This window comes from Diuraphis noxia, unplaced genomic scaffold (genome assembly GCF_037042655.1).
Source record: "Diuraphis noxia isolate RWA-SAM2 unplaced genomic scaffold, SU_Dnox_SAM2 contig0004, whole genome shotgun sequence".
Lineage (NCBI taxonomy): Eukaryota > Metazoa > Arthropoda > Insecta > Hemiptera > Aphididae > Diuraphis > Diuraphis noxia.
Genome location: NW_028301714.1, coordinates 15,876,039 through 15,897,909, shown reverse-complemented (window position 1 = coordinate 15,897,909; position 21,871 = coordinate 15,876,039). Strand labels below are relative to the sequence as shown.

Sequence of the window (21,871 nt, the reverse complement as noted above, 5' to 3'; positions counted from 1 at the left end):
ATAACACAATGTATCAAAACATATTTATTATTTGTATTCCAAACTATGAATAAAGTTTAAAAACGTATAGTATATTGTTATATATATATTGATAATTATACCCTCTGGTTTTCGTTTTACCCCTCCTTAATCCCTGTGAATTTTAATATCGCACACTGTTGTTTATTATAATTTTTTATTTCGGCAAGTTTTTAATATTATTTATAATAAAATGATGTTTTTCTCGGCATAGGAGCAAAAAATTCCAACGACAAGATTTATTTTTCTGTATAAAAATTATAACGCTTTTTCACGGTTAGGTTCAGGCTTAGGACATCATATTATTTATCGATTGGTATAAGGTAAAAGAGGATCAGCGATGATTAAGAGTAAAAGGCATGAGTGTATTTAAACGGGATGATCAGTTATGGCTTTCGAAATCACAAGCACACAAGGTTTACTTCCGACCGTTATTCACAATGAAGTATTTACTGTTTATTTTTTTCTAGAAAAACGACGCATTTACTTCTAAATTTTCATTTTACTCTCCTGCTAAGTAGAAAACTAAGGGTGCATTTATGCATTTTCTCATTTTAGTTTTTTTTTTTTGATAAGGAAGATGATTTTTAAACAAATAAACATGGACATTATTTGAGGATGTTAATTTTACAATTGGGTTCGCTAATACCCCCTAAGCGCCCCCCCCCCCATTTGTGCTTATGTATATGGTTGCGATAGCGCCCTACAAATTTATAATCGAATTAGTAAGATCCGTATTATGTATACTGAATAAATAGCTATAAATTTATAATGATAATTTAATAATATAAGGAACCGGTTTTGTACAGTAAATGCTGCTTGTAGTGGTGGTATGGTATTGGTATACAGCTAAAAGTATTCGTAATATTTTTGCCGTCGCCTTGATGGCGATCGGCAGAATGCAGTTTTTGTTTCATCCGACGACAATAATCCTGTTGTCGTTCTAGATGAAAAGAGACAAGAAATAAAGTATTTTTCGTTTCATTATCATTATTATTATTTTTTTTTTTTTTTGCCTCATTCGAGTAGGTCGAGAAATGAAAATGATTGCGTCCTTATTATTTAACACACATCTAGAATAGTTGTGCGCTTGAGCAATAGCAGCGGCAGAGTATAAAAAATGTTTTAAAAAAAAAAAATGCCGTCTCGTCTGGAAGTTAATCGCCAGCTCGTTTCTATTTGAGAACCGTGTGAACCTATAAATTTCATGTTGGCCGGCAAATGCGATTCCATTGTTGTTTTGACCAATTGAATATTTGAATTTGTTTTTAAAAATTCAGTGCCATACATATTATTAATACTGAGTCGTTTAAAGAGCCGCCGACGGTGTTTATTCTATGTGAGTCGCACAGCTCTTTGATAATAATTGTACCTATTACCAACGATTTTGTAATAATCTATGGTGACAGTGATAATAAAAATATGAGATTTTACCAAACAAAAATATTGAATAATCGTTATATTTGACCTTTCCACATTTGTGTCGATAGTTGCTTTGTTATAAAAAACCAAAGATTATTACAATATTATTATTAAGCATTAATTATTATTATTAAGTAAATAATATTTGAAGACGAAAAAAGTACGGTTTTATAAATAGGAAAAAACCCTTTGTGATCAAAGACACAAGACCAACGCGACTGAGAACGTTATAAGTACGATAATATTATTTTACAATTATTTTAATTTCTTTATTATTTTCGTGTCAGTCAAATCTTATTTTTTTTTCATTTCACTCTACAGTCTGCATAGTATAATAGAAGAATTTTCGTCTAAAAGCCGATATTGTGTTTTTTAGTAAAATATTATAATACTTTAAGTTATTAGGTTTTCTTATATAGTATATAACGAGTGCTTATTTTATGCAACACAAATATAGCATAATATAGCACTAACCATAATGCGATTTCATTTTTTCTAAATAAAATTTGGATGCTTCGAAAATTGAGAACAACGTTTTCATTAATTGCTGTACATTGCTACAACACATCAGAAATTTCTATAGTTAAATTTTAGGGCTGTTCATACAAGGCCTTTTTTGGTATTACTTATACATTTTTGGTATTGCACTTTTAAAATTTAAACTTGTAATATTTGCTAGTATTTTAAAATAATATAAATGCCTACCTGAAGTTACAAATTATTCATTATTATTTATTACACCCATAATTTCGTAATACGTTATACTGTCCATAATGAATTTTGTATTACACTCAATAATAGGAGTACCAAAAAATATACTAACAATAAACAATTAATATGTACCAATACCTATACGATATTATTTATTATTACATTGTATGACATATAATATAATTATAGACTAATCAAATTACTTATTATGATTATTAAATATTGAACATGATTTTCTACAACACCTAATTTTACTTATATATGCTTGAATAATTTACGATATTAAGACATTTAGTTACGAAACGTGGAATTAAAAACACCTTTTAGTGAAATGCTCATCCGACTTGACGACTTATTTTAGATATTTTTAGGTAAACCGATGCGTTATAGTTTTTTGATTAATTATTCTTTTCTTCTCTTATAGTTTTTATTTGTTATAAAACTTTCCTGTTTTACTTTTATTCACATTTTTATTTTATGTTATTTTTCATTTATTTTTATTTTTTATTTTTATGTTTTCGTTTGGCCTCATCTCAGCCCGTTCGTAGCATCCAGCTAAATCGTCACGCGTTTGCCAACGGCGTAATACGAGTACAAAAAGGGTTATATGTACATGAGCCAGCTTCTCAGATGTACCCGTTGTCGGAGGAAGATAGCATGACGTCCCCAGGTATGTTTTGTAACAGAAAAAAAGAATATAATAGTCTTAGGAGATACAATATTTAGGAACTCGGTTTACGCGTACGCGCTTCTCATACATAATATAATATATTATATATATATAAATAAAAATATTTTGTGCGGACAACACATGATTGGACACGATGTAAGGTCAACACATTCGACTTCTTACGTCCAATGACCTCATCCGCATCATCACTATCGACATCATTGTTACGAATATGACACAGACTCGTTTTGCCTTGTAAAATATCGTATACGCGTATTATACGTTATAACGTATAGTCTAATATATGTCGTGCGTGTGACAATTCTCGTTATTTTCGGCACGACGGCGCATTGGTGCAACAATCTATATAAATATACAATATATATATTATATATTATATATTTTAACATATTTATTTTGTTATTAGTTGTTACTTAGATTACATATCACAAATTTATGTTTTTTGGTACCTATATGTATATGCTACAGACGCGGTGGTTTCTTATTGTAATTTCTACGCGTTACATATTAATAATTATAATAAGCGCCGCGCAATAATTGTGTTGGTGTTTTATGTGTTCTTTAACCCGTTATGATATTCAAGCTTCGATTATTATAATATAATTATAAGGGACTGCAGACCTATACTATAAAGACATATTATTGATTACATATAAGGCCATTGTTTTAATCAGCGTTAGTTACAACTGCGAAATCGTCCAAATTATTATGTATAATGTTATAATTTATAATGATGGTGTGTAGGTAGTAGGTACCTACTACCTACATAACATACTTTAGATCGCCTGACTGCATTCTGTTACGGAGTATAAGAACCGTGTAATATACATGAAGGTATAATAATATGATATTACAATATTGTGTATTTTAATGTTTACGCAGAACGCGGAATGAAAAAGATTAAACACGGTTTGAGATTGAGACTTAACGAATCCCATGATGATTCATGGTTCTACCTCTACGTATGCATATTACATGTTTATAATCGTATACTGCGAAATATAATATATTATTGTGTACGAATGTTGTGCGTGTATATGTGTGTACAGTGTACGAGCGTCACGCCGGTACAGTGTTTGAATTTTTATTTGTTTTTCGAGTTAAAAGTTTATTATTTTTCAAATTTCAAACAATTTCGGATACATTCGCAAAACATTAAAAAGGACAAATTTGTTTTACTTTTTTTTTAGAAAATAACGTTTAAACGAAAAAACGACCGTTGTGTTACATTATCATGATATAATATTCTATACGTCGTATACAACAAACGAATTCAACTTTTGAATATTTGTTTTTTATTTTTTATTTTGAAGTATGTGTGCGCATATATAGGTGCACGTCGTTCCGTAATAAACATTTTCGTACAGTATACCTGCCAATAGAATAGTATAATACAAATAATATAAATAATAAATCATTATTATAATATCCATATTATACGAGGTTTTTTGCTATTTTTTTTCCTCTGAGAACGTGTTTTTTTCATCAAATAATAATTATTTTATAGCCGTTTACTGCACTGTCTGCACTGCCGCATCACATCGACGCCGTTGCTATATTATGATGTATTTATTTGATATTAATATTACGTAATATACATCATGCCTATATTATGTGGAATATTTTTTCCGTCGGAATGCGGTCGAATGCAATTTTTAAAGATATCGCATATAATATACTATTATAGGTTATATATGAATATACAGCGAAGGGGTGCAGGGTACGCATACGCGTGTTCTTGCTGTGCTGTGCATGGGCGAAAACGTGTTATTAATTTTAAATCGAAAACAATACGGTTATCGCATCACGTGCGGGATAAAATTTTTCGACCACCAATAATTTTCCTCGCGCACAAATCGAACGTCCTACAGCGCAGGCCGTAAGTGTTGCGGCTATTGGATTGTAGGTATGATACTGCTATTATTAGGTATGTGGTAATATTGTACATAGGTCAACAATGATCACCCGTGTATATATCTGAAATACATCTAGGTGCCTATATGATATCCCATATTATATTATTATATTATTTTCGCTCTTTTAATGTACGGTGGTCGTTGTATATCACGTTGTCGTCGTCGCATACGTGCCTCGGTTCGAAGGAGCCCCGTCGAACCCGTCATCGTAAGGTTATGAGTTTATAATATATTACACGTACATAATATGATGAGATGGGGTCGATGCATGGTCGGCGGAGGTGCAGGTGGGCACGATGAATCACATCGTTGAGTCGCTCAGAACTGTATAGGTATACAATCGCGCTGCACGCACGCACACTCATTTCTATATATTTTTGTACACAGAAAGACGTATTTCTCGGAACGGGCGTGTTCAATGGGGTTACCTTATATACTATAACGATACAATAAATGTATAATGTACACGCGTTTTCACATACAACACACACATACACGACGCGTTGTTGTCCATTGATGTCGGCTTAGCGCCGCGGCCGTCCCTATTTTTATATTAAAAAGGTTTTCGATGTGTGGGGAAACGAAAATCGTCTTGAAATCCGAATTCAAGTCGTATATCCTTTATTATAAAATATAATACCTACAGCAACGTCCACTTAATATGTTATGTCCATAATCATTTTCCGTTCCGATGAGCTCGACAATACATTGACACAGGAAACGATTGATTATAACTATTCTATTCGCGATAGTGAAATAAAAACGAACATATAAATACAATTTAAGAACATCTACAGGTATAGGCTAGTGATTGGTAGAGGGTAGTATTAATTGTAATGCATCTAGTTATGTTAGGTATAAGTAGTGATGTATAAGAAAAAAATGAGTTTAACGTGAACAATCGTCATGTAGTGAATCGACGTCGTCGTTTTTATCACTGCATATAAGTTACATATATTAATATGTACTCTAAGTCGGAAGAATTGAGACATAACATTATATAAGTACACATACATTTTTATGCACTCGAGGTTAAACTATAATTTTCAGTGATATAAAAATATTACATACCTACTCGCGTTGTGTATAGTTTGAAGTCCGCACAATGAGTGGTTTCCACTCCAAACTAAATCGCTCGAAAAGGTACCGTGTTTTCTGCTACCTGAATCGTTACGAATTCGTTTCTTGTTCGAAATTGATAATAATATTCACCGAATTATTGCTTTAAAATGAGCTTATATAGAAAATATGCTTTTATTGCTATAGACTTTAAAATGTTTTCTTACGGTATGGATTGCATCGCTGCAGCTATGGTGCATATGATTGAAACATTCAATTTTTCAAATACATAATAGTATAATATTTGATGTGGATGAATGTACTCAAATCGTTCCGGATTGAATAATGTAGTCACTGCAGTTGAAGTCTGATTATTGTTTTGTGAAACGCGTCCTTTCACGATGTTATGGGATTTATAAGGTAACGTAATATAATACAGTGTGAACCGCGATCGAATTTGGTAAATATTCGGCGAGAGGGGTGTGTCACATCACGTTTCATTATCCGTATTTGTAATTTCCTGGAATACGGTAACATACAACCACCGTCCACCACCCTTGCACCGATAAGTCGATTTTATTTCAATTTCCAGGCATTTTGAAATACATATTATTATCGTGATGTCCTGCATTGTGCATGCGAACCGCGTTGTTACGGAGTTTATAGTGATGTAAAAAATAGTAAAGCACGTATTAATTATTACTGTATAGTAGTATATAGTAGCATGGTAAACATTTTCGATGATATTATGTCCTATATCGCCAGGCGTGGATCCAAGGTGGCAAAGGTCGTCCCCCATAGATTCTGCCGATTTCTCAAATGTTTGTTGCTGGTGAGCTGATAAAATACATTGCCTTGCCGATCGGCTAAAACTTTATCCAAGATCCCCCCCCCCTAAATCAATTCTGGGTCCATCCTTGTATACCGCCGCCGCGCCGTGTCCGTCCGGATCTATGCGGGACTTTTAACCATAGATAATATATACCTGGATAAGACTTCAGTTATTATGCTGTGAACTAAGAGTACTCTTTACCATATTGGTTATCTGTGGTTACAAATACTGGTTCATAATAAATAATATTTTATCAATCTGATTTCAGCCAATTTTTGAATAAAATACGATAATTAATTTCGATATTAATAATATTTATTTAAAACGGTGTATAAATGTTTATATTGCGGTATCACTTAAAAAATAATGACAAATATAAAATTTTAGTTATTTTATTATTTATACCAATATAATGTAACCGATCGAACAAAATGAACATTTTATAAACTTATATACAATTTAATGCAAATAATAAATAATATTACTTTTCTAATTTTTCCCATCGATGTGTGCCAAAAATTGCGTTTTCGTTATCACTTATGGTTTATACTACCCCACACCTTAATCATAACTAACTACTTTGGTAACTAGTATGCTTTTCGATCACTCTTGAACACATGGTATGTCCTATCTATGTATATTTATCTATGCGTTTAACCACTTCTTACGAATCGTGTCCCGTTACCTATGATATCAATGTTAAAAGGTAAAATTATTGGTTATTAATTATTTTAGTATTTTTGATTTAATAAAAACGATTAAAATAATTACGTTCTGTTGACAAACGTAATAAAATTATTATCGCATTGCAGTATAACTGTTCCTAACTCTACTTGTACAAAACAACTTATCACTCACCTAAACCAACGTAAAACCACAATAATTAATAAAGAAAAGTTTTTAAAATAAACAACTGCAGATTTTCTTTCAAAACATATTAGTATATTCGAATTCATAAAAATGTATTCTTAAAATTTTTACGAAGTTAAAATTATAAAATACATACAAAAAAAAAATATTTTTACCAATAGATAACGGTAATATTTTATATTATGTTGACAATTAAAAATGCAATAATACATTATAATAAATGAGACTCATTTGGTATGTACTCAACTTAGAACGCAACTAGTATGATCCCAAAAAATATCACGGATAAAATCGGAAGGAATTGTTGCCGCGGAACGCAATTCATCTGCGGTGACGAGAGACCGTTTTTCATCCCGTCCGATCGTCACGCGATCGTGTATTAGTTTAAACGGATTTTATATAATATGACGCTTACCAATTAAGTCTATAATATTATCATTATTATTATTTTTATTATCATATATTCGTATCTCTATACGATTTATCTGACCAAGGGACACGGCGTTGTGGCGGTAGTGACTGAACCGGTACATGTGGCAACGTCGCGAGTTACAAGTTATCTGAAAAAAAAAAAACACCGCCGATCCATTGTGGACGCCAAACCGGTTTTTGTTCCGGACGACACCTGTACACCGCCTACATTTTGTATTTTACCACAACCTCACGTCTCTCGTATACACGCACTCTTGTCTCTCTTATACACACTCACACATGCGACAACAAAACGTAACTTAAAATATATAATATCCTTTTGCTTTCTCACGATCCTGGGACACACACACACTCAACGACGACGACATAGAGTTGACAACAGTCCGTATGAAATACGAATACAATCTCAAAGACTGTATCCCTAGGGTTGTTAACATGTAATATAATATCGAGTGTCGTGTGAATTTTATTACTTTTCATCCCGTTGTCGATCGACCATTCAATCACGTCGAGTGATCGTAACTAATGTGATTAGCTTGATGCAATACTAAATCTAGCTACTGATCTTATCGATATCTCACATTGACTCATTTTTAATTGTTTTTCGGTAACGCTCCTGGCTTTTAAACAATTATTTTTACAACATGATGATGTAGTTATGCTTCGTATAGTCATAGATTTCCCATGCATAAATACTTGGATATTATTATTATTATTATTATTATCTTAATAAGCGCTGCAGTCGGTCGTGTGCAAGTCTGTTTCATCGTCGGCGGTGTCTCTGGCTAGAGCCCTGTTATAGGGAAAGAATAATAATAAGTGTATAATATTATTATCATCTCTAGTGAATAGTGGATAAACTGGTTTTGACGAACATCATAGTATAGTCAGCGGGACTGCAGCTTGGTTATCGTGTTGACCGATGCTTATATCGCTTGTATGTGCATAGGGATGTTATCGAGAGGAAACAATTACTATTATTGTTATCTTTTTTTTTTTTAGCATTTCCAGGGTACGATATCTTGTTTACACGCCGTTGCAGGTTCCGTCGCTCATCTCTGGGCCATCCGTCAACGTTTTGCGCGTACAATCGTATTCTAATCTACGACTTCAAATACATCTCTCCGTGTCTTCACATATATACTATACGTACAATAATAATAAGAACGAAAGAATAGACGTACCGCATACAGAATGAATGGCTATTATGTGTCTGCGAGTACATTATACATGACGTATGCGTTTGTGTGCGCTCGAGCGCGCGTGTGTGTATACAAATCATGTAAATGTGCTATTGCCAACGAAGTTAGGTTAATGTTTGAGGCGTGGTTGTCTTTAAATGCAGTATATACTATATACAGAGTGATTCATGACTGCTATTACGTTTAAGATAATATATGTATAGTACCTATTTGTAATATAAAAAAAATATATAAATACGAACATATTATCAACACAATATATCGATCTGTAGTCATAATATGACATTATGGGTTATTAAGAGTTGGTTATTTTTTTGTATTTGAAAAAAAATAATGTCGATTGAGCTTAAGTTTATTTTATGGATCGTAAGTTAGTATCTAAGATATCAAATATTTTTACAAATAAAAGAATCGTACTAGTGGAAATTACATACACAAAATTGTAATCGGTGGAATTTTCAATCGCATTGTACATATTTAGTTTTAAGATTTCAATTAAAATACAATAAAATAAATAATATATGTGGGTCAGTAAGTAGCTAGTTTCTTTTGCTCTATACCATGTTATATCGTGAAGTTTTCCTTTCTATTGCGCACGACGTGCTACTTATATGTATTTCAGTAAACACAGTAGTGCAGATAAAATAGCATACATTATTATTATATAATAATTATCAGAACAAAATATAATTTTGATATTATTGTAATCTACTGCAGTTTCAGCCAGATTGTCCATTATATAATGTCGTTCATCTAAAAATTCGTCTCAAAACGCATTCGGTCTTTGGTATTTATATTTATCGTATATAATACACTAATAAAGTCGTACTCTGGTGTATACCTGCAAATACCGTAAGTATTCTCGACTTTGGCGGGGCTTTAGTTTTTAGGCTAATAATATGATACGATTAACGCGTGTCGTATTACAACTTCACTATATATACATACAATAAATAATAGACGCGCTTGTAAAAAGACTACGAAATTGCGAATTTAATTCTCGACGCAACAGTCATCATTTCACTTCCAAATACGATTGCAAAACATAATTTCAAAATAAATTATTTGTTTTTATTGTTCCGGAAATTAAACTCGATAAATACACATATATACATATTATGTATCTCGATTCTTCCTCTTTGAGTACACACAGTCTCTCTCTCTCTCTCTCTCTCTCTCTCACACACACACACACACATACATTTATAAAATTTAAGCGTATGTTGAACTTGTTGCGAATGTCGTTTTATGTGTTTGTTTATTAAAACTGTGCCAGCGGTGGTGGTCGGATCGCAGCGGCAACCGTATACGTATTATAACGGTCCGCGAGACGAAGGCGGCCCGCACGAATCCAAGAGACCGTGTAGCTTTGGCTGGTTCTCCGCGGGGCGTAACCGTATAAATATATGTATAATTTATTATAATATACATGTATACAACACACATTATGTAAATTTTACGCATTATACTCCGAAGTAGTGTCTCCAGCGCACGCACTGGTTTCGATAATTTCGAACGGCGGCACTGCGGAGCCGTAGTAGCAGCTCTATAGGCATATATTATTATTATTATTATCATTATTATATATACATGTATATTTTAATGTAGTTGTGTTGTAATCGTATGCAAATCGGGATGCCAGAGAACCACCAATTTAGGTATTAATAGCGATTATTATGTAGGTCGCTCGAATCGCGAGGGACTCGAGATTCGTGAGAGATTATAACATATATGTAATGTATATTAGAGGTTTCTTATTCTTGTATAAATAGGTACTTGCAGCACTCGCTTATAAACACCTTCCGCGCTCTGGAAAAAATCTACCGCGGTTGAAAGCTTTCGTCTCTCGTCGTGAACGTGCCGTATTTTGTCTTCTTCGTCATATACATAATACATTGTCTTTATAATCATGTTATTGCTGCTGCGTTACTGTTGCCGTTATTTTCGGTCTTTGTTTGAAATGTATCTGCTTAGTACATACACGTGCTTTGACGACGAAAGACATTTGGGACGACGATAGCGGGGTAGAGGTGGTCCATAAAGTCGGTATTTCTGCACATAATTTTAAAACGCATACAATAATATTAATTTCAACTTGTGTAAAACTATAATATGTATATTGTGTATGATATTTTGATAAGTGTTACATTTTTAATCAGTTTCCATTCCCCATCCGTCGAAAATCATATAGTCATTACAATTTATTTTGTTCATTATCGATAGAACAATAACCACTCATGTATGCGGTGTTTACCCTTTATAATTTTAGATGATTATCGTCTATACAATTATCCTTAACAGCAATTAATCCACCAAACGCTAAAATTATGTCAATTTGAACCTGCATACATTTTATATTTATAATTTTGTTATTTGTCAGGTTCTCTAATTTTAATGTGTCAATCCGTTGAAATTTGATATAATTTACATGTCATTTGATATAATATAATATAATTTATTCGAGTGCATATTTTATGTTTCAATAGTTGTTAAGTTATATAATTATATTATGCGAACAGATTCATGCAATTATAATGATAATTATTGTATCGCAGAAATATATTACACTTAGCGTATCATTTTTTTGTACACTTAGTATTTAGTTTGATTACTTTGAATTTTGATATATTGTAAATTTAATATTATTCTCACTTGTTTTTTTACTTGAAATACTTATATTTTTCAAGGTTTCTCGTATGATTTATGGTCTTATACATGTCACATTTCATATACGTATAGAATATTTTTTTTAGCTCTGAAATAGATTTTTTTTATTTCGTTAACGCACGCTTTTTTTCTGAGTGCCAAAAACAATTATTGTAATATCTTTGGGTCTCTCCGAGACGAACGTATACACGCATGATATATATATATATATATTATAGTAAGTGTGCGTGTGTGTATAACACATAGTGAGTCTGTTGGTTCCGTCTTCCCGCTGGTCAAGTTAATTATATAATTTGGCACACGTTCTCTTCGTCGTTGGCTTCTATCCTCCCGGAGTGACGACTTTTCCGCCGAAACTATTTTCATTCGCCGCCTTCGCTGTTCATTCATGGCGTCATCACGTATAGCCATATCGCTTTTTCTTCGGTCGTTTTTAGCCGAGTTATTATAATATTATGTGTGAAGTTTTAAATTTTTTTTATCGTTTCTTTCGGTGATTTTAGAACTTTTCATTCAAAGCAAAGCGTACTCACAGCACAAACTACTATACGCCTAATGTTGTATCCAAACAACTTATATTCCCACTAGTTTATATACTTCGCATTATCCATATTACTTTAACTCATCAGGCGACAGCATAAAACTCTATTATATTGCGTAAAATAAATATCACCTACTTATTATAGGTATATACATAATCTTATAATTAATCTGCAATCTAAAATACTAACTGAGCCATTGGCTCTAAAAATTAGTAACCTCTTTCCTTGTTAAACAAAGACATTAGATTCATTTAGACCCCAGGTCATTGCAACATAGAAGGAAGTGAGGAGGCAGATAAAGCAGCAAGAAATGCATTAAATAGTCCCACCAATGAAATAATTACTTTTTCATCACATATTGCCATATAAACCTAATAAAGCTAATATATACCTAACCACAGAAAATATGTTAAAATAAATTAAGCACTCTGTTGAACTCTGGCTGAAATACACTGACCTAACAAAACAGAAAAAATAAGAATATTCTTAATCGACTTAGAATAGGCCACACAAAATTCACCCATGGAGCCTTATGGCAAAGACAGATCCCTATGTTGCAATGAAAACTACCCCATTAAACACATCATCGTCCACTGCCCAAACTTCAACGAAGCTAGGAAAGACTTCAACATCCCTGACAACCTTACGAAGCAATTGCTCCATTTTCTAACTATCAAAACATAATTTTATATCTGAAAATAATATAATTGTACGATAAAATATAATACCTATTACAAAAATGTAATACATTTGTTAAAGCTAATAACCTATGTAGTTGATGCTTAATAACCACATAAAAAAAAAATCTTATAATATAATAAGTATGGGGCTTTATGAATTGTGTAATAATGATTATTACTATATAGATAGTTACTCCAACCGTGGTGTACGCTCCAAATATGATATTGATTTAAACAATTTAAATAAATATTTACATGCATACGACAATCACCTAATATTTTTAACTACTATATTTAAACATTTATTTATTGTTTATCTATAATCAATATCCGTTCACGATATATTGTTCATTTTTTAGCGTTCGATAAGAGAGTCAGTTATGTGTTAAAACGATGTTTTAAATCGCCGTGTTACTGTATATATTATTATAGATGTCCCAAACGAAACTCAACTCTTCGTTACTATTCTATGGAACGTAACTATAATTTTCCAATAAGGCTGCAGTAATGTCTATATTCACTTGTAATATAATAGTATAAATCGCTACAATTTGTTCTCAAGGGCCTGAAATAATCATTGCAATATACAAGCATGCAAACTTTAGTTTTATACACGATTCGGGAGTATTACAATTTCATAGAAATATAAAAGGTTGTAAAAGTTCAAATTTACATCCAAGTTACCTTAGAATTTTTTTTAATTATATACATTTAAACTTAACGAATAATTTTAGAAAACATTACCACCTACCTTTATATTTTATTTAAGGTGTAAATTAATATATTTCTTATATTATGTGGTTTCGATACTACCTACAACACAAATTAATAGTATTTAATTTCAACCAATTTCCATTACGTATTCAATAATTAGGTTGACTCACCCGTTTACTAATTTATTATTGTGTTCCATATTTTTATTTTATTATTATTATTTTTTTTTTTGTAATAACAACCTTTAAGTAATTGAAAAATCAACTCACAGACGTGGGATTTTTTATTACCTATGTTCCTAAGCTAATTCTTAAGTTTCTAATTTGAATATTATTCATACTATTGTTATTGTTATAGGTACCTAATATATTTATTACCTAATTTTAATTTATTTACCATGTGGTGTATTGTGATGGTGTTGGGTAAACAGTTTAAATAAACACCTAAGAAAGTTGTCTGAGCACGCACATATAGTAGTAACGTGTAGGTATATATTAGGCCGATATAGTGTTATATTATATTTATTTTTAAATGATAGAGCAGCACGCTCTAAAGATAATCATTATCATCATCATTGCTGTTGTCCATTTCAAATTCGCTCATACGACGGTCGATGCTCGCCACGAACTTGTTTCGAATGAATTTAATTAAATTTAGCGTGTATAATAAATTATATAATATTATCGTTTTGCCCCGACAATTTTCTCGTCAGTTTTCGAAACTCGCGTTTAAACACGACATGGGTAATTATTAAATAATATTAAAAACTAAATACATTATATATACAGAGTGGTTCTAAAATTAATTATAGACACTTTGCCAATTTTTATAAATTATAAAATGTTGATTGATTTATATTAAATAATTATAAAATCATAAAAATCCATGGTAATCTATTATCACGGGTTTATATTAGTCTATAAATACTACTCAAAAACTCTAAGTTTGAGTTTCAAAATCATCGTCCTCATTATAAATCATCTACTTAGGGTGGGAGAGAGCATTTTGAAAAACTAAGTCTATGCTCCTTAACTGGTGTATAACAAAATTAAATATTTGAAAATCTAGTTTATACAAGTATCCTTTAAAATTTTAAAAGCTATAACTCGAATGAATTATATTCTTGTATAATGATAATATTCATTGTTAATACCTTTGTGGAAACAACGGAGAGATGATCATGCACAGTGAATTGCCCTGTATCACGTACTATATTTTATTGCTATACATACAATATACTCATTTCCTAACTCGCACGGACTCGTTATAAAACATATTATTGTTATAATCTCCTTTGGTTATTTATGCGTTTCTGTTTATTCGGATTAGTAATAACGTGTGCAGGTCGTTAAGGCGTGCCATGTATGGTCGTCCGTTTTATATATAATTATAATATTAAAGGGCATTCAATTAAATGGAAATCATCATTAGCACAATAATTGGTCAGTTTAGGTACATGATGTACTAAAGTATCTAAATATTATAATGTATTATACAAAAGCCATTTAGGTATAGGTAGGTCGTACGCGTCGTGCAGTACGGTTGTCAAGGACCTTCTTTTCTTCTCATCGTTCGTCGTTTTCGAGATACGCGAACAATGGGTGCATAGGTGCGCCCACAAAAAGGGTTTGCCTCCCTTATAATAATAGTTATAATAAAGTAATAATAGTTGGTTTTTTTTGTTTGTTTGCCCTTATGTCGTCGTCGTTGTCGTGATTGTAGGCGTTGGACACCGCGTGGGCTGCGGTAACGGACAAAGAAAACAAAGTTAAATCGTTTGCTATATATAAATATATTATATTGTGTTATATTATAATAAGTGTGTTTATATAATAATTTAAACCGTCTCCACCGGCGTGCACGTTTTACGCTACATTCAAAGTTCCCGCTTCTATATAACCGCAGCACGTGCAAATGGGACGCCGGCCAAGTTTTGATCGGATATTATTTTTAAACCGTTCGCGCGCGCTCGCCGTTCCGCCGTCTGTTGGTTTCTCGTCTGGAGGCTGTGAACGATCTTCATGAAATTTCCCAGCACATCGTATAATATCATATTATAACAATAATGTATAATGATGAAAAACGACTACGGGTGAGGTCTACTTATACGATTCTATTATTATTATTATCGACTCGGTCTGATTTATTCGTTGTGAAGTATAAATGCATTGAGTATACTTGGGTAATAATAACTAATAATTTCCACGGTTTCAATCGATAGTGCGTAATTCCTGGAATCCTATACGCCATAACAACAATTGCATCTATATAAAATCATCGTCCCTTGACTAAATACATGTCAATATATCATGCAAGTTCATCATTAGTTGAACAATTTTATTAACTTTCTTCAAGTCGATCCCATGAATTTTAATATTTCCATTGGTTGTTATACAAACCTCTAGTCACTGATCACCAGTATTTTCAAATTTTTCGAAATATATATTAGAAATTTATAAATATATATATAAATTTTTTTTTTTTTGTGATAATAAGATGTTTACCTACTTATTCACAGTTACTACAACGTGTACAACGTCGATTATAATAAGTAAAGATAAAACGATAAAATCTGAATGTTCATATTATTGTATGCTCTATATTTATTGGCTTATCTATAAGTATTTTCATTACTGTTTTTGCCAATGGGAATGCTACTCTTTGTATTATAATTATTATTAATATTGTTATCATTATACACCTTTGTCTTTGTCTTTTGGTTTTAATTTTAAAGCCCCTTTCGCAACAACAAAATAAATTTAAATGTTTAAAAATAGTAAAACTGCGCCCATGAAAATTGTTATTATTTCAAATTTAAAAAAAGTAATACGTCGATAAGTAGAGTTTACTTGTAATAGCATGTAATATGCTGAGACATTTTAATCTTAATAAATAAAAAAATATACAATATACCTACATTGTTAACAACACAGCATAGTTTTATGCAAAGTTTCTGAAACACAACACGATTCCAATATTCCATTCCACAAATTAACTTTTAGTTATAAAATAATTAAATTTGATATCGGTTTTTCATGATTTGAAAACACAATTTCCACGAATTGGGCTCGATTTTAGTCTGGAGTTTATCGAAACTTGCGTTTATAGTTTGTATTTAATTTTACAACGTGCATAATTCTCCATAAATCAAATTTAATATAATATATCTGTCCAGCTTCCGCGAATTTTCTTCCACCATTATTTTATGACCTAATGGATATTTTTCGTTTTAAAAATACATTTTAATAAACATCTTTTTTTTCTTAAAATTAATTCGTTTTGTTTTTTAATACTATTAATAACGTTTAATATTTATTATGAATAACTTTTTATTTAACACCCTATATTAATATGAAGAACCAAAGAAAGACACTTTGATTTATGCAATTCACTCCAATTCGACGTTGAAATTTTAAAATTATTATAATACAAATATATTTGTATAATTGTATATCATATTAATATATTAATAACGATTATGCAATTATTATAAATAATAGGTATGAAAGTCGGCCAGTCAGCGGTATTCTTCGCGACGAATAAAAAACGGTGTTTACAACAATTGTATAATGTTGTTGAATGCGTAATTTAATATTTTTAAATGTCGTTTTGTATATTATAAATATCATTATTCGAGTATTATTGAGTACCTGCATAAATGATTGAAAAAATAATATAAAAATGCTAAGTTGTGTGAATGCTGATAAACAAAACGTACTCTGATTTATTATTTGATATTGATGTGTAAAAAAAAATTACTATAAGTTGTAGTTTAATATAATATACGGAATTGAAGGTTACAAGTCAGTGAATAATAATTTAATGTGATAGGTAAAAAAGTAATAATAATAATGAAATAACATCGACATTAAGGAAAAAACTCGTGCATTTTTAATAATAATATATTCCATTTAACAAAACCGCAACAAATTTATCCACGGCCGCTGTAGCTCATTAAAATATGTTGTATGAATATAATACGATTGGTCGTTGTAGATTCCTTTTCTGCGTACATGATAGTTTGTGTATGACCGCGATGCTAGGCATCATCATGCTCACCCCTTTTTACTCTTTAACGTTGCATTTACTTAAATTCTGATTTTGGAATTTTTTTAAGCGTGCTTTATATAACACCATATTTTCAATTATTTAGATTTTTTATATAATTTAAGGAATATCCTTAAGCAATGCAACCTCTTCTTTTCGAACGAGAACCATACTTTTTTACTATAGATCGTATAATACATATTTTTACTCGATAATTTTTATGCATCTAAATCAAAATTCACACGAATAGTTTCTGCAAAGTTAATTTACCAAGGATAATTTGTTAATAATTATTTGCCTGCAAGGAGTAAAATAAAATACTAATAATAAGTATTAATTTTCAATACTAAAGGTTTAACATTAAATATATGTAATTTTCAGTCTAGTTTTCATTATACTCGACAATTTTACAAGTATAAAATGCTAATAAATTAATAAATTACTATAATTTTCAAATCATCATAACTACAGACCTATTATGTCTTTTTTATTGTAGACATCCGCATAGTCCATAAAAATTAATAACTGAGGAATTACTCGTTTGAATTTCGACTTACATATGTCAAAGTTTATGAAAAATTTTTTGCAGCATTTACGTAACGAAATATACCTACTCAGTTCTACTCATTTTATACGTTGTAGCCTAAAGTAATTGTGTAGGTCCCTTCCTCCACCCACCGACCGGTTGGTCCGTTGATGAGATACGACGAAAGGATTGCGAACGGCAGGGTTGCGTGCGATACGAAAGTCGTGTTGGAAAATTCGCGTGTCGACAGCTGCGGGTTGGGGGTGGACAAATCCATCAGAATAAACCACTCACGCACTTACCTTTGGCGCACGTTTATTAAACGTGTAATAATACTATATAAAAACTCTGTATTGCGTTAATTAACACGAGTTTTTGTACACCGGCGGCGGTCCCTGCACCGGGAAACAATAAACCGTGTAAATTATGGATTGTTCGTATACCTTCCCTTCGGCTGCACCCCTCGGTCGTGTGTATACCTTTGGCGCGAGTGTGTGTGTTTGCTGGCGTGTCATTAAACCCCTTTGAAAACTGGTGAATTCCGCGAACCCAAATGCCCATAAATTCCACGGACCGGCGTCGGCGGTGGTGTGCGGTGGCGGCCGTTATATACGCGCGCGTTGCGATATTCAATTCATAACACACCCGCACACGTTATCCTTCTCCTCATCTACCGACCCTCATCGTCGTGTACTTAACCGTTGAATTGTGCGAGTGTGTGTGTAGTTTATAATGTGATAATAATAATAATTATTATTATTACCATAGCTGCCGCCGTACACATAGTTGTTAATAACACGACCGCGCGCGTGTGTGTGCGTGCGATATAGGGCAGGCGATCGGCATCGGCAGTATAATAGTGCCGTCGCCGGAAAGTCTCCTCCCATCGCGCAGTGGCTTTGCAGCCGCGCCACTACCCCACTGCCGCCACCATCGGGTTTTTGTCTCCTCTCTTATTATTATTACTATAGGTCTCTCGACGACCGCCACCTCGCCCCACGTATATTATCGCCATTATTATTATAAGCACATTGTTGTGTTAAATTCGCGGGGACAGGTCCTTGCTGCCGATGTTCGTCTTCTCGTATATAATAATAATCATAATAATATTATATTGTGTTACGCGTACTACGAAATATTAATTATTATCATATTACATTGCGCGTTTCAATATAGTTTAGCCGCTGGACCATCATCCCCGGATGTGTTATGTTATATTATATAATATATATAGTGTTCTGTGATTCTGCGTCCCTCATCGTTTTGTCGGCAGATCGAATTCAATCGAGGGCGGTTAGGTTAGGTCGTATTATTATGGTCGAAAATCGCGAGGTTTGATCGATCGTAGCCGAGTTGTAGCGACGTGCGTGCGAAGGGAAAAACAAATCTCCTCGCCAAAACTATTTAGATAATATTGCGTTTAATGGTTTTTCGACTGCTGTGGCGCCGGTGGCGTGTGCAATATGGTGGCAATGAGAAATTACATTATATTATATTAAACTTAACGTAAAGCCTGCACGGGAATTGAGCTGCATCAAAGTAGTGGAGGGGTGGGCGGGCAGCGTTAATGGTGCACTCTGCGTCATATTACTATAACGACGATAAAAATAATAATAAGTACTTACTACTAATGTATATATATATATATATATATATATTATAATATAATCGACGCTGTGGTCTCGGTAATGTACGTCGTACAGTTGCAGTGCTCTCTATGAGAACCTTGAAAACGAGCGTCGTGTAGGTGAAAGCAAAATGAGGCCGACGTCGACCTTGGATCTTTCTAGTCTACTTACGAAACTATCCCCGCTGTGTAATAATAATAATAATAATATAATGCATTTGCGGCGGTGTACATATGCAATGAAAACCGATAGCCGTAATATTAGTGTTGATTATTATTATTTGCTATTATTTTGTGTGTGCCGAGTTCAAAGTGAACAAATAAAAAACCTGTCTATTGCTCTCGCGAACTAGGTAGTACCTACCTAGTAATACGTCGCGCTTTCGATTTCTCATTAAGGTATACTATAGGTATTGTCATAATTATTATACATATACTTAACGCTTAATATCATAATAGTATAGAACGGTTATACGGGGGATTGTATATACGTTTATAGATCAGTGGCAACTGGCAAGACGTTATGACACTTTTTTCCATTATTGTATTTTATTCGAGCGACAGCATACGTATAATATGTATAAGTAACAACACATTATAATTTTATGGTGGCGCCCGAGTACAACGGCGACAGCAGATTTAATAATAATAATGTATCATAATAATTATACATAGGATTAGAGGCACTTGAAACTCTAAAAACATACAAATATTGTGTACTAAAAAAAGTTCGTATACCATGTATTATTCTAATTTTTAAACTAAATGTTTATGCTCTAGTCAAGCATAAATCCTTTACTATTGAAAAATATGCTAGATACAATTTTAGATTTAGATTTTCTATAATATCCCCGAAATTTTTGTGAATGCTAGAGCCTATATAGAAGTGTCCCTACCATTTTGGATGTATCTTTGGATATTGGGTGTGCTTTTAAAACTATAGTTTTAAAATCTGTATCTTCATAATGTATACAATTTGAGTAAGAGGTACATACTATTAACATTATTATATGTACATACAAATATTATTTATTGGTGGAAAGAGTTGTGAAATTCGTTTATCGCTTAACACATTATCATTAGACTAGGTAATCGAAAATAACGGTAGTTTCAGCACCTCAATTTATTTCAATGGAATTGCATACTCTTAGCCCAAAGGTACTATCACACTATCGCCTTATGGTATTCCGTGGAATTGTGTGTTTTATTTGGTTCAGAATTGAATTGTTATTCATCAAATTAAATAACTTTGTTTAGGTTAAACGATTTCACTACTCATTTATAACCGTTTTCTAACCACCTAACCCACAGTGCAGGAGTATTTGAATATTTTGAACTATTTGGTATATATTTTGGTGACAAGTTAATCACACGGTATACTACGGAGACACTGTAATAATATATGACCTTGAATGTTTACGTATTTTTGTGATTTCTGTCGGCAAAACACTTTTTTCCGCGTGTAGCGCGTTTTAAAGCCTAATTTGCGTTTGATGTATCATACTTCTATGTATATTGTAAATTATGTATGACATACCTCTTAGTATCATGCCTTGCAGTCCCATTACTATTTATCATTTATTGTTATCTCCCGACGCGCCTCTTACAAAAACAATATATATATAATAATAATTTCATAACGTGCCTATATACCATCGCGCATATTATTATTAGCGTTGATGTAACCGATGACTTGGTTTATACCAATAATATGCGTATCCGACCGTACGTGGCAAGATATAACTAGGGCATATGTGTTATTATTATTATTATATTTTTTTTGTGGGTTTTTCTCTGATTCAGAATCGGCGTTCCTATGTCCACTATTCTGTTCCTATAATCTGTAAGGCGGATTTCCCAAAGTACACTATACAACGGCACGACAATAATTCCCGACTACTATCAATGCCGATGA

General features: G+C 32.3%; 1 protein-coding gene across 8 annotated transcripts in view; it reads left to right on the top strand.

Annotated features, from left to right (window-relative positions):
* Positions 1–21,871, top strand: part of sd (TEA domain transcription factor 1 homolog scalloped) — a 78,717-nt gene that overhangs the window by 31,403 nt on the left and 25,443 nt on the right. For 5 of the 8 annotated variants that reach the window (XM_089227344.1, XM_015510780.2, XM_015510779.2 and 2 more), the window contains one exon: positions 2,689–2,821. The exons of the other annotated variants lie outside the window; for them this stretch is intronic. In XM_089227344.1, coding sequence (XP_089083470.1) covers positions 2,782–2,821 — 40 coding nt within the window. In that variant the 5' untranslated portion in view covers positions 2,689–2,781. The remainder of the gene's footprint in view (positions 1–2,688; positions 2,822–21,871) is intronic. 8 annotated transcript variants of the gene reach the window in all.